Source organism: Geotrypetes seraphini, chromosome 3, assembly GCF_902459505.1.
Source record: "Geotrypetes seraphini chromosome 3, aGeoSer1.1, whole genome shotgun sequence".
NCBI lineage: Eukaryota > Metazoa > Chordata > Amphibia > Gymnophiona > Dermophiidae > Geotrypetes > Geotrypetes seraphini.
The window spans coordinates 8,915,243-8,929,992 of NC_047086.1; the positions used below are offsets into that span (position 1 = coordinate 8,915,243).

General features: G+C 43.6%; 1 protein-coding gene across 5 annotated transcripts in view; it reads right to left on the reverse strand.

The window, feature by feature from the left end:
* ARMC2 (armadillo repeat containing 2) overlaps window positions 1–14,750 on the reverse strand; it is a 179,442-nt gene that overhangs the window by 126,440 nt on the left and 38,252 nt on the right. For all 5 annotated transcript variants that reach the window (XM_033936137.1, XM_033936136.1, XM_033936138.1 and 2 more), the window contains exon 7: window positions 6,491–6,595. In XM_033936137.1, coding sequence (XP_033792028.1) covers window positions 6,491–6,595 — 105 coding nt within the window. The remainder of the gene's footprint in view (window positions 1–6,490; window positions 6,596–14,750) is intronic.

A 14,750-nucleotide genomic window follows, 5' to 3' on the forward strand; every position in this document is an offset into this window, starting at 1 on the left:
AGCCTTTTATGTAAGAGGCCAATCTTTCTTACTCCAGATTCCAGCATGAACAATACATTTACACTGACTGACTAGCTTTCAGATTGAATTTTGAAAGGGCCAGCAAGAATTTGGCTGGAACAAGCTTGGAGGGTTATAATAAACTCTAGGACACTGATTGCCAGCTACCCGATGCAAAAAAAGGGAGCAGGAAGGGTATATAGAGTGGATGAATTTTCATCAGATGGAGAAATCACAATATAAAAATTGTACATAAAAGCATTTAGCTAGTTAAGAGCATTAAAAAATATTTTCTCAGTCTGTTTGGCAAGATCCACAATAAGCTCTCCTATCTCCTTTCCATCCTGGATACATTCAAACTACCGTATTTTCATGCATATAACGCACGCGTTATACACGATTTTACAAACCGTGCATAACCATGCGCGTTATATGTGTGAGCGCGTTTTACAATTTTTTTTTTACATTCTGATCCGGCATTCCCCCTGCGAACCGGCATCCTCCTCCCCCGCTCGTGTCACCCCCCCTCCCCCGCGATCCTACATCCCTCCCAGCACCGCAAATACAACTCTTACCCGATTGGGCATCGGCACCGGCACCAGCACCAATGCACAGCATGTGCCAGTGCCAGTGCCCGAAGATCCTCCCTCATTGGTTTGGGCTGGGCTGGGCTGGGCTGGGCGGTGCGAGAGAGATCCTCCTTCTTCCTTTGCCGGGCTGGACTAGGAGCCTTCTGGTCTTGTTCTCTAATCTCGGAGAGAGCGAGACCAGAAGGCTTTGAGCATGCGCAAATGCTCAAAGCCTAGTCCAGCCCGGCAGAGGAAGAAGGAGGATCTCTCTCGCACCGCCCGGCCCAGCCCAGCCCAGCCCAAACCAACGAGGGAGGATCTTCGGGCACTGGCACATGCTGAGCATTGGTGCTGGTGCCGGTGCCCAATCGGGTAAGAGTTGTATTTGCGGTGCTGGGGGGGGATGTAGGATCGCGGGGGAGGGGGGGTGACGTGAGCGGGGGGAGGATGCCGGTTTGCAGGGAGAATGCCGGATCAGATTATCTCGGATCAGAGGGGGAGGGGGGGTGATGCAAGCGGGGGGGAGGATGCCGGTTTGGAGTAGGCGGGAGGAGGTTTTAGCATGCGCGGTATACGCGTGTGCGCGCTATATTAACATTTCATTACATAAATTTGTGTTCCCCGTGCGGTATACCCGTGTGCGCGTTTTACACGGGTGCGCGGTATATGAGTGAAAATACCAAGTTCTATAGCCACCAAAATTATTTTCTCATGCCCTTCACCTCCTCTAAGAATCAGGCTGCAACTCTGCCTCAGATTCAACTATTGAATGAAAGAATGGGTTAATAATATCCTGTACCAAAACAAATTATTGTTTAGCGATTGCACAGCCTAATTACCCATTAAAAAGCATTTAGGTGAAAACACTCTCATTTATCTGTCAAGTCTCTTCTTCCCTGTTGCTTCATGTGAAAAGACGGTTTCTTTTTCACACTCAAATCTGTTTTTTGTATTCAGTTCACTCATTTATGCCACAGTACTGTATTTGCTATATCAAAATTAAATTAGCTCTAAGGTAATGTATTTGAGGCTAAAAAATAGAATGATCAAGCTTCTGCATGAAACATTTCCATCCATAGCTGAAACTTCAAGGACCTGAGCACAATACTGCTAAGGGCTTTCTCAGTTTTCTTCTTAAAATTTCAATTGTCTGGCTAAGAATTCAGAAGTTTTGCCCCCAGGTACATTTCACCCCTGGAATTTTTGCCCCCACACATTTCAGTGCTCTACTAAACTGTAATATCATAATCATTACTGACCGAGAATTGGCCTCTCATTTTGTGAATGTTTGTTCATCTGTAAGGTAGAATCTTCACTTCAGTGTATATCCAAATCAAAGCACACAGAAGCTGATTCAAAACTCAAAGGAGGAAAAAGTCTCAGAACCAGGTACTTAGCAACTACAAACTGGCTCAAGGGAAGACACATAGCAACCTCATTGGTATAGAAAAAAACCTGCCTTTGTTTATTGAAAAAAGTTCTGTGCAATGCAATGTGGGATCCACAAGATCGAAATATAAATGACTTATCTTGTTCGGGGGATTAGCGCACCGACGAAGGCCAATATTTCACAATCAGTGCTGCGCCAGGGTGTGGAAATCGCCAATCAACTCTCTTTGTGGGAGCAGAAACAGCCACGTCTCCCTTTGTGGGATCACAAACAGCTGCATTTCCCACAAAAAGGGTTGATCGGCGATTTCCCCACCCTGGCGCAGAACTGATTGTGAAATATTGGCCTTCGTCGGTGCGCTAATCCCCCGCACAAGATAAGTCATTTATATTTCGATCTTGTGAATCCCACATTGCATTGCACAGAACATTTTTCAATAAACAAAGGAGGTTTTTTATATCAATGTATTGCAGCCCACAATGAGTCAGGTTTGGCCATTTATTCTCGTACTGGATGAAAAAATTTTCTAATGTCACTTGCCTTTTTTTTTTTTTTTAATTTCTTTATTCTTTTTCAAACTTACATCAAGTGCACAAAAAGAACAACATGAAATACTATTGTATAACACTTGATCATACATTATATTCTTAATATGTAAATTAATTAAAAACCCTCCCCCCTCCCATCTTTCTATACAATCATTAAAACTATCATATTCCTTCAAAATTTCAATTTCGCTACATCTTATCTTCCAATCTCCTCACCCCCCTATGTATATTATCAAAGAAAAATGATGCCTATTCGCTACAAAAATCAACCATCGGTCTCCATATCTTTAAAAAATTTTTATAACTTCCTTTTTGTATTGCAATTGCTCTTTCCATCTTGTAAATATGACACAGGGAATTCCACCAAAACGTATAATTGAGATTACTATAATTTTTCCAGTTGTTAGTAATATGTTGCATAGCAACACCCGTCATTATCATCAAAAGCTTATTGTTATGTCACTTGCCTTTTGGAACATTATTGTTTATTAATTATAGCGTCTCAGAAATTTCAGAAATGAGAATAATATTGTTGCAACTCAAGTTCTGATGACGAGTCAATAAATGAAACCAAGTCATCTAGATCAGTGTTCTTCAACCGCCAGTCCGCAGACCGGTGTCGGTCCGCAGAAATTTTCTGCCGGTCCACAGGGCTGGCACGTGCATTGGGCCCGAGACAGTGTTCTTCAGCCGCCAGTCCATGGTGCAATCGATGCAGCGTTATCTTCAGGACGGCTCCCTCTTCCTCAGTGCTGCAGTGCACAAAGCCGCGGGCAGCGGCTCCTACGCATGTCCTGTGCCTGAACCGGAAGCATTCTCTCTGGCGCCGCGATGTGTGAGGAGCTTTGTGCATTGAGGCAGTGAGGAAGAGGGAGCCAGCCCAAAGATAACACCGGGGGCAGCATAAAACGGCAGGCGCAGGCACCTAATTAAAACACAGCATGGAGGGAGGGAGACAACAAAGGTAGGGGGAATGATTTTATTTTCAATTTAGTGACTGAATTGTGTCAATTTTGAGAATTTACATCTGCTGTCTGTATTTTGAACTGTTCAGGAAGAAATGCATTTGTTTCTTTTTCTCGGGGGTTGTACTGCATGCAGAGTCTTGAATCTTAGGGTTTCCTTTGTATATATTAGTACTTTTAGGGCTCCTTTTACGAAGGTGCTAGCGTTTTTAGCGCACGAACCAGATTAGCATGCGCTAGCTGAAAAACTACCGCCTGCTCAAGAGGAGGCGGTAGCAGCTAGCGTGCACTACTCCGTGAGTTAAGGCCCTAATGCGCCTTCATAAAAGGAGCCCTTAGGTTGTGGTCCTGTTTTTGCATAGAGGTTATCTGTGTGCTGGTAGGAATGAATGTTGAGAAGCATATGTACAGTGTGCTTTGTGTAGTAATTTTGTGGTTAAACATTATGGCCCTGATTCTGCAAACTGCGTCCCACTATAGGAGGGGCCTTAGGCGCTTGGGCCAATCAGGTCCTAGGATCCTGTGGGTTGGGCAGGGGAGGGGCGGGCCCACCTCATTTGGACAGAGGCAGGCCTGCTGGCCGGACAGTGCGAAGACCCGTCCAGCCAACTTGGCAGTAAGCTTGAGGGGGTTTCCGGGGTGGGGGGTTCGTTGGAGGGGTCCGGCAGGAGGGGTTGGGCACCCTCCTGACGGTGATCTTCGGGGGGGGGCATTGAGGAGTCCGGCAGGAGGGGTTGGGCACCCTCCTGCCGGCGATCTTCAGGGAGGCCGTTGGGGGTTCCGGGAAGGGCGGTTAGGGCATTTTGTTTGGGGGGGTCGTTGGGGGGGGCCAGCAGGAGGGGATGGGTATCCTCCTGCCGGCGATCTTTAGGGGGTCGGGTACTTTCAGCAGGAGGGGTTGGGCACCCTCCTGCCGTGAACGGGGGGGGGGGGGGGGTTGGGGAAACTGGCGGCCGTAATTGTGGCCGCTATACTAATCGTGGCAGGGAAATCCCTTGCCACGATAAAATATAGCGGCCGCGTCTAAACTCTAAACAAAAGCCTGATTCTGCAACCTATGTGTTGTTAATAAGATTATATTCTGTGTATATAAGAAAAATGAATGGAAAAAATAGTGTTACAATTAGTACTATTATAAGGCCGGGGTCTGGCCTGCGACTTAGCCCAGTGTTCTTCAACTGCCGGTCCGTGGACTGGTGCCGGTCCACAAAATAATTATTTTATTTCTGCCGGTCCATAGGTTTGAAAATGTTGAAGAACACTGATCTAGATGACTTCTTACTTGACTCAGTTTCATTCTTTTTATTGTAGGCTCTTCTTCATCACTCTCATCATCTGTCATTTTTTGCTTCATAACTTCTTCAGCTATCTCACTCTCTGACATAATTTGATAACCAGGATCACCCTCGTCTTCTTGCAGCCATTCCATTGTATTATTTTCTCCTTCATTTTGCTCTCGATGTTATTTAGACGTTATTCTACCTGTCTGCTAATGTTTCACTGATTTGTTGTTATATTTTTTAAGATTTTGCAAAGTGTGTTCCCCTCTGACGTCTCTTTCTTAGGTTTCGTCTTCCAACACCACCATAACATCTTGCAAAAATTTTTTCTTGTATATCCTCTTGGTTGCCAAACTAACTCCCTAGTCCATAGGCTGGAGAATAGATGTATTTTTTGGAAGAAACATGCATTTAATTTTCCCATCCTAACCACACAAAATTTTTTCAGATGGATGTGCTGGTGCGTTGTCAAGTATTAACAGTGCTTTGATGTTTTCTGCTGGTATGGATAATTTTTCCACTTGGAACCTCTTAACTTCTGGCACAAAATGTTGAAAAAAGCATGCCGTAAAAATACTTGATGTAAACCAAGCTTTTTTAGAATTGTAGTAATTTGTGGATAATTTATTCATGCAGTTTTTCAACGCTCTTGGGCAACACGATTTGCCAACAATTACTGGTTCTAATTTATGGGAACCATCAGCGTTCGCACAAAGTAGGGCGGAGATTCATTCTTTGCTTAATTTGCTGCCGGAAACAGTACTTTCTGGTTTAGAAGCCTAGGTATTTTCTGGCAGTGAACGCCAGAACAAACCAGTCTCATCTGCATTTTAAAGCTGACATTTCAATGAATTTTCCTCTTGTATTAGATTGGATAATTTCTTACGGAACGGTTCAATCTCTTCTGTCGGCGCCCTCAACACTTTGCCGTAAGTTTGTTTGTTCATGATTCCATGTCTCTTGCAAAATCTCCACAACCACCCATCACTAATTTTTATTTCAACGTTCATGTTTTTAGCTAATGTCTTTGCTGCAGATTCAAATTCCACTCCCCTCACATTTACACGTTGTCGAACGTACCACTTTATTACAGCCTCTTCTAGCGAAGATTCTTGTGCCATTTTAAGATTTTTTTCTCAACCAAGTGTTAGAATCCACATCGCTGGACAAAGCAAATTTTTGCAACTTTTCTTTTGCTTTGTGAATGTCCGATACTGTTTGTTTTTTGACACCATATTCCTCACAAACTCGCACCATCGATATGCCTGATTCCACTTTCTCAATGAGATCCAACTTTTATTTTTTACTCAAGTTTGTGCATTTTCGTTTTTTATCCATGTCTGTGCTTTGTCTTAATTCGCTGCCGGAAAGGGCTGTTTGAGAGACAGTGCGCATGCTTGGCCTTCTTGACCGGAAGTGTGTGGTGACGATTATAAAAGTCCAGTAAATCCGAAGTCTGGATAACCAAGGTCCGGAAAATCGAGGGTTCACTGTGCTTGGATTTCTGCCAGGTATTTGTGACCTGGATTGGCCAGTGTGGAGACAGGATACTGGGGTAGACAGACCATTGGTCTAACCCAGAAGGGCTATTCTTATGTAGAGCTTACTATTAAATATCCTCAAATAAAACGTTGCAGTCAATCTAGTCTCCTTTTAGCAAATATGTTATCTACAGATTGTGTATACTTTTTACACGACCTATATTACTATTATTATATACTGGAGAATTGTTGCCTACCGGTATGATCTGGCTCTAAGTCATTCAGAAGTGGTGCAATCTTTTCTTTCCAGTAATTTGCTTCTGCTTCTGTTTCGCTCTCAGGTAAGTGGCCAAAATCTAGACCTGCAAGGAAGAGAAAAAAAGAAAGAAAAATGTGAAAATGGGTCCATATGGAAATGAATACATACGTGCCAAGGAAATCCATAGTTGGTTTAGTACCATATTACTGAATAGATAATAATAATAACTTTATATTTATATACCTCAATACCACAAACAGTTCAAAGCGGTTTACAGGGGAAGAGACTGTATACAGACAGCGACATTACAGAGAACTTTCAAAATGACATTAGTATGTTCAGGTTAGTCAAGTTTATCTGGAAGTGTTTGGGAAATACATCAAGGTTGAAGTGGGGTCAGAGAAGTTTGTCAAAGAGATAAGTTTTGAATGACTTCCTAAAAATTTGATAAGAAAGTGTGTTTGAGATGAAGTTGGTTAAACATTTGTTCCATTTGCCTGCTTGGAATGATAATGTTCTGTCAAGGAATCTCTTGTAGGTACAGCCCTTAAAGGATGGAAAAGCGAACAAGTAGGCACTACGGGGTAAATTCTCTATTAGTACGTCTAACATAGGCGTGCTTTAGACGTCCGGGAAATGCAAGTGTCAATCAAACGGTCCTTAGGCTTGCGGTAGACGCCCCTACAACCTCTTCGCGCAAAATAGACGCAGGTTTCTGAAATGTCATTAAGACGTCTCCAATGGACCCGTGATAGACGTGGGTACGTTTTTTTTTCTTTTTTTTAAATTATACTTTATTTATACTCTTTATTATCACTCATTCAGCATTGTAAGTATAGGATGATGAAAAAGATAACTAAAACACAGTATACCATTTTGTAAACTATATATTAGTTGATCTAGCAATATCAGTGAGGTAGGGAATGGCAGACAGAGAACACTGCCGTGTTGTATCTTTTTCCTCTAGGATATCAGAATTGTACAGTTTACCATTAATACAAGGAAAAAAAAATATGTTATGTTTCAAAGGAGAACTAGAAGATGAAACGTACCGAGTGGGTGTTGAACTTACATTATCAGTATGGAAGGTGGGAACCGGTAGATGTATGCTACACAGAAAGCTGTACAGAAATGTCATACTCACCTCCTATTAGAAGTGGAAAGGATAGGACTTTGAACACCATATAAACTTCGTTTAAGTTCCACAAAGACTGGCAGGAAAGGCACCCTAAGTCATCCAATAAGCTTTCTCTCGATTTCCCAGAGACATTATTTCAGAGAGGATAGTTTAGAAGTGATATCTTGCTCGAAAGAACACTCTCCTGGTCTTAAAACATTGCAACAATCAGCTCATTCTTCAGAACAAAGGTAAATCCCATAACTTACACTGGCCCAACTTAGAAACAGAATCAAAACACAGATTAGACTTGAATGTGGCTTCTAGTTCACAGGAAGAGGAAGTAGCAAGCAGCACAATGCTGATCTCATTGTGACATCATCAAGGTGCACCTGGAAGGTAGATATGCCACAAGTAAAAGACAAGCCGGGAGTTGAACTCACAACCTACAGATGATCGATATAGTGCTTTTACTCACTGACCTACACCTGTGTCTCTGGTTCCCCTGTCATAGCATACCTTAGTGATGTGCTAAAGTATACTCTACTTAGCTATCATATCACAATCAGTTGAGGCAAAAGATGGTAGCTCAATGGTGTAAAGCTCAACGGAGTTCAAAGTTCATCAATCATCACTGTTCAGTTCCGCTCGCTGTTCAATCCCACTCACATCGACTCGCTCAATGAAGAGTCAGGAAATATAATCCATTCACTGTTCAACTTAACTCGCTCAGTCCCATGTAGTCAATGAAACTATTCAATTCTGTTCAACGCACATTTAGGTTCCGCTCACTCATTTAGGTTCCGCTCACTCGACAGGTCCTGTTTCAATATCCTCATCAGGAGGGAGCAAGAAAATCAGAAATGTTAATAAACCGACTAAAAATACACAAACCCAGTCCCTAATATAGAGGACGGAATAATCCACCGCAGCGGCACAATCAAGCTACTTTAACAAAGCGAGTCGATGTGAGTAGGATTGAACAGTGAGCGGAACTGAACAGTGATGATTGATGAACTTTGAACTCCGTTTCGCTTTGGATTTATTGCAGCCGCTTGAGTTAATTATTTTCCACTGTTTTTCACTATTTTGCGAGTGGGACTGTACAGCGAGCGGAACTGAACAGTGATGATTGGTGAACTTTGAACTCCGTTTCGCTTTGGATTTATTACAGCCGCTTGAGCTAAGTATTTTTTCACTGTTTGTTCATTGTTTTTCATTACTTTCATGAACTATTTGTGACAGGTGCACAGGGCTTACTGCATTGTGGTTTAATGAATGAGACTGAGTATTTTTTATTTTTCTTTAGTGATTTTTGTTGGGTGTTTTCACATATTGTTTTTTTGATTTAGGGTTCAGGGATAGCTTTTTTAGGGGTGATTTTCTCTCCTTTTGCTCTAATTTGGGGATGATTGGGCTCCCGATTATTTATTATATATATATTTATATCCTTTGGCGATAATTATACACACATAAGGACAAGATGATGAACGGGGCAGGGTTTATTTAGATTTATTTCTAAGTGCTTGTCACTTCATAAACACCTGCCCGGGGCCAATGGTTGTTACGAAGGCTTTGGGCCCGTACTGATCGGTCCTTTCATTTATTTCGTCTTTTTTAATTAAAAGATTCTTGTTCTTACCTCGGGAAGCATATTTTCCTATATCATCTCCAGGGTTATATAAGGACAGATCATCACTATCTATACCAATTTTTTGAAGTTTCAATAAATGTAATACAGAGTCAAAATTATGCTGTTTATTTTATCAAACCCAAGCTCAACTTTGTAATGTATTGTGTATAGTCTCGCTAATGTGTTTGTGATGAAAATGAGATGTGATAGGTGTATATCCTATATAATAAAACCTTAGCCGCGCATGCGCACATACCTGCGTGCTTCTGTGATCTCTGCTCTGTGATCAGTAGGTCTGTGGCCAGCAGGAGTGCAGATGCAGCAGCCAGGCGACTCCCCCCTCCCCCCGTCACTCACCACCAAAACCACCACCGCCAAAGCCTCCTCCTTCTGCCCAGCCGGGAGGAGGGCTCCGAGTCGCTGAAGACTGTCCCAGATCAGCTTACACGGTCCCTAAAAAATTGAACCTTTTCATCTGAGGCGCGAGGCTGCGGTGACCTCCCTCCCCCGGCTCACTAAGGTTTCGTCTTAAGAAATTCAAATGCGTTGTTGAAAACGCAATTGACTGTTCTCTGTCATCCTAGACACCCCTGCAACACCCCAACACTCCTGCAGCATAAACCCCTCATGTTATAATCAAGTAAAAGACAAGCCGGGAGTTGAACTCACAACCTATGGATGATTGGTACAGCGCGTTTTACTCACTGAGCTACTGAGCTACTTAACTCTAGCCCTAACCCTAACCATAAAGTAGCGTCTGACGTCATAGCTTGTACGTAAAGCCATTTCTGGAGACTCCCATTCCCAAATCCCCAACATAGCTCAGTGCTTAAAAGCACTGCATCTATCTTCCAAAGGTCAGGGGTTCAAGTCCTGACTAAGGTTACCAAAGACATAATATTATTTTTTTTTCCACCCACCCAAACATGCATAGCTAAGCTAAACTTGTCATTGTGTTTGGGGGAGGTGAAGTTTCATTAGGTTTACATGGTAAGCTTCTAAGCATTCTGCTATACTTTTTTGTATAACAGCGATATCGGCGTGGTTTAGGATGTAATCAACAGTGTAGATGTAGCGCAGAGCGGCCGCTGCAAGCACGCCCAAGCGGCACAAAAACGTCATCGCGTTTTTTTGTGTTGTGACGTCATAGAATCACCCGTTCTTCATACGCAGTTATTTCTTCTAAAATGGCTGCCAGGAGACAGCCAAATTTCTCTACTGAGGACTCCAGGCTGCTGGCCAGGCTCTTCTTGGTACATGAGCACCACTATTTTAGAGTGGCAGGCCATCGCAGGTCATACCTGCAGTTCAGGAACTCCTGGACCCGCCTGACCCGGCGGTATAACAGAAGAGCCTCATGTCCCAGGGAAGTAAGTATTCCAAGTCAGGCCCTCACAAATAATCATGTCAAATGTAATGATGATGGAAACTGTCAAATTGTCATGTTTTTCTGGGTAAATCTTGATTCCTTTTAAAAACTACAATTGTGCATAATAAATCTTTTACATTGAATACTGAAATTAAAGCACATCCCAAAGGAGCAGTAGTAGGATTTCAAATGACAAATTCAGCTCCTAGAAGGCATCCATTCACAACATGCACACAACTAATTTTTGGGTCACAAGCTTCGCATTTGTAATAGAAACATCTTGAAATCAACTTTGCCAAAGGAAAACAAATACCTTCACCTTTCCTGTACCAATCTGCTGGTCTAGGGATTAAAGTGACAGCGTCAGTACCCTGACATCAGGGGTTTCAAACCACGCTGCTCCTTCTGACCAAACTATTTTATTGCCCCTGCTGCATGATTGTAAGTTCACCAGGACATGCTGTAATGTGGGGCAGTGCTGATAGGCTACAGCCTCAGCACCCTGGGGTTGTGAGTTCAATCCCACACTCCTCCTTGTGATGCTGGCCATGTCACCTCACACCCCCCCCCCCCCACTGTCCCAGGTACAGTAGAGAGATAGCGATGCCTCCAGCACAGAAAGGGGAAAATGCTGGAGTACGTGAATACATTCATATAAAACATGTGGCAGAAGGGGGTGGAGGCAGGCAGCAAAGCGGATAGGGGCTCTTGGAGGGCAGCGTACTCCATTTTTATGTGCTTATAGAGGTCAATACTTAAGTAAACATGTTATGCCACAGTGCTAGATGGCACTCATCATATCCCTCCCTCTCTGTTCTTTCTCTCTCTCTCTATTATCCAGGTTGAGGATCTCAGGAAAAGGGGGCGGCTGCTGAGGCGCCAGGAGCGGGCCTTCCTTGAGGGGGTGAGGGAGGAATTGCGCGCTGAAGCCGGTGAGTAATGAGTCCAGCGTGTGTTTCTTTGTGATCAGCCTACCAGAATAAATAGATGAAAATGCTTGAGTAGCTGTAAACCATTCTTAATCATAAAATCTGCAGTAAAGCTGCTATTGTGATATCATGTCACAATGGCGTTATGGTGTTCTACTTGCCTCACTTACTTACGCTACATTTTGATGTTTACAGTGGAGTAGGTGCTTTGCATCCTGTTATTAGCATTTGAAGAAAATAACATAGTAAAGAATGTCATGTTCAAAAGTGTTGTGGACATATCTGACTGTATCCTATTTCTCTCTTGTCAAGCAGCAGCGCAGGCACCCCCTCAGGAGGCCCCGCAAATAATGGAGGGAGCCCCACCCTGGTCCTCAGCGGAGGAGATGGAGGAGGAGGAGGAGGAGGAAGAGGCCTGGCAGCCCTCACGACCACCCACACCGCCTGCCCCACCACTGCCCCCTGGACCTCCACCACTGCCCCCTGGACCTCCACCGCCTGCCCCACCACTGCCCCCTGGACTGCCTGCCTCACCACTGCCCCCTGGACCCCACCGCCTGCCCCACCACTACCTCCAGGACCACCACCACCATCCCCTGTTGGACCTTCCCCTTCCCCAACCCATAGCCCTTTCCCTCACTCTCCTGCCCTTCCTGTTCCCATACCACCCCTTTCCTTGCTGTTCCCCCCCAGGAGCAGCCCGACCAGCCTCAGGAGGGGGCGGGCAGGGAGATGGAGGCCTACTCTGCCATCTTGGAGGAGGTGCAGGTATTGAGAGGGTGTGTGGAGAGGATGGAACATGCCCTCTTGCGGCTGGTAGCCGAAAGAGGGCATGGTGCCAGCAGCCATACACCCTCTCAATGACTGCACCTCTTCCGCCCCCCTCGCCTGAGGTAGCTCAAGCTGCTCTTGGGGGGCACCCACCCTCTTTCCCTGCGTTATGTGTTATGTAAATAGTTATTTTTTTCTAAAGTTTACATTTAAAAAAAAGTTTTCTATTGGAATAAAAATTTTTTTTATAGTTTAAACTTTCCTGTGTGGTTTTAACCTTGTAGCATCAGCACTTTAGTGGACAGAGTCCAAGGTAGATAGGGGTTCAGGAGGGACTGCTGAATGGGCCCTTTTCAATATAACAACAAGGTGACATATAGAAAGTTTGACAATCTTTATTGGGGTCTGTCATTCATTCTATTACCTGCTAGCCACTTTGATGTTAAATCATTGCAGAATCTAGGAAAAAAGCAAGTGAATGCAACTGTAGGTAGATAACGACATCTCAGCTATGATGTGCAAAGTAAGGCAGTCCCTGTTCCAAAGTAAATGGCTACATAAGGAAGAGAATATAAGTCACTGTGGTAGATTTGTTGTTAAGGAATAGGGTTACTGCTACTAAGAGTTGGCTCCACACCAGGAGAATCCAAATGAGACATGTGGGTTTTTCTTCCTTTCACGGAAGGTGATGGAAGTAAAGGCCACATACCTCAATCTATCCTCCTGGTTCTTGAGCTGCACTATTTTGGTTAAGCAGGTGTGGAAACCACAAAGATGCTCACAGCTGCACTGCTCTCAGTAATACAAAACTCCATCTGACAATACTGCAGTTGCCTGTCTAAGACACCTGAAAACAGAAAAGAGGAGAAGCTGGTTTACACAAGGTTCACAAACAGGGGGTTCAACCCCCAAGGTCCATATCTGTCCTCCCTTCCCTGAAGCAATGTGTTAACCTCATTTATGTTGAGCTGCTTAGATGTCACCGTGGTATAGTTGTTAAAGCAATAGCCTTAACTCGCTGATGGTGTGGGTTAATATCACCTGTAATCCTCCACTGCTACTGTTTAGAACTCATGTGAGGGAATAGACTAACTGAAAACAAAAAGTTTGTGTGCATATAACAGCAGGAATGCGTGCCATGGTGTTCTATGAGGCCAACATTATCAATTTACTATTGTTCCTGAAAGTCATCAAGGATACCTGTGTGAAGAGAACAATAGAAGTGTGAAACATTTATTTCACTCATCAGAAGAGTGACTCAAGTGAAGAATAGTAGAGTATCATTCTCACCTACAACTGTTTGGCTAGGTGCAAGCTGGTGTGCTGAGCTGCTTGTCTGGTCTCTCTCTGGCAAACACATAGGTGATGAGCAGAGTTAACCTGAAATGAAGAATAGAGAGAAACTGTTAACAAAGACCTATGTCTCCAAAATTAAACACTGAAGTTGTGGCAGAACACACAGCTAGAAGTAACAGAGGTGCTAACATACCTTTAGACTCCTTATTAAAAATGGCAGCCATTAGGCACTCATTAGGAGTTTTCCACCTGAACCATGTACACTGATTGGATGTCCACTGAATGGCAGTGTTCCCCCCCCCCCCCCAACACACCCAACCTATTCTTATCAATGAGTTAGTACACAGAACCATTCCTCAAAGAATTAACTTTAGCTCTATGAGTAAACCCTCTCAGATGTATGAACACATCCATTTTACTTACATATCCATATTTCTACCAGCATGGTCTTTATCAGTCTTCTCAGTCATTTTTGTCAGCCCTGTGGAATGGAGAGTAAGAGATATCAGAAATAAAATAACTATTATAAACAATAGCACACAATGAAAGCCCATAAAGAGAAGTCAGTTTTTGCTGGTTGGTTTCTTTAGTTCTATCATAAGGACACCTAATTAGCTTACAAAATATCATTCTCACCTGGACTTACTATCTGAGCTGCTTCTAGAAAAGATAAAACAACATATTAGAATGACATGTAGCTTGTTAATGGCTCTGTGGAATAGAGAGAAATGGGAGGCAGAGATAGGAAAAAAAATGTAAAAGACTAAGACAGAGTAAAGTCTCAAACATCTGCATAAGCAATAGGACAGAATAGAAAAGAAACACTGCTCACCTGGACCTTCTTATACCCATGCACGCCTATGTAGCGTCTGACGTCAGCAGGGCGGGAAAAGTTTCCCAATGCCTATTGGGCGCCGTTCGGGCGTGGTTCCTTGGCCCGCTTCCTAACCACGCCCATCACACCTCATTGGGTGTTCTATGGGGGTGTGTTTGAACGTGTTCTACAAGTAGCCTGAAAAGATGTCTTCACCTTACAACATAGCTCCAAAACGGAAATCGAATTTCTTGCATGGAGAGTTGCAGATATGGAAAATGGAGGTGGGGCAGACCATGACATTATGAAAGCAGGGAGAGTGGTGGGTG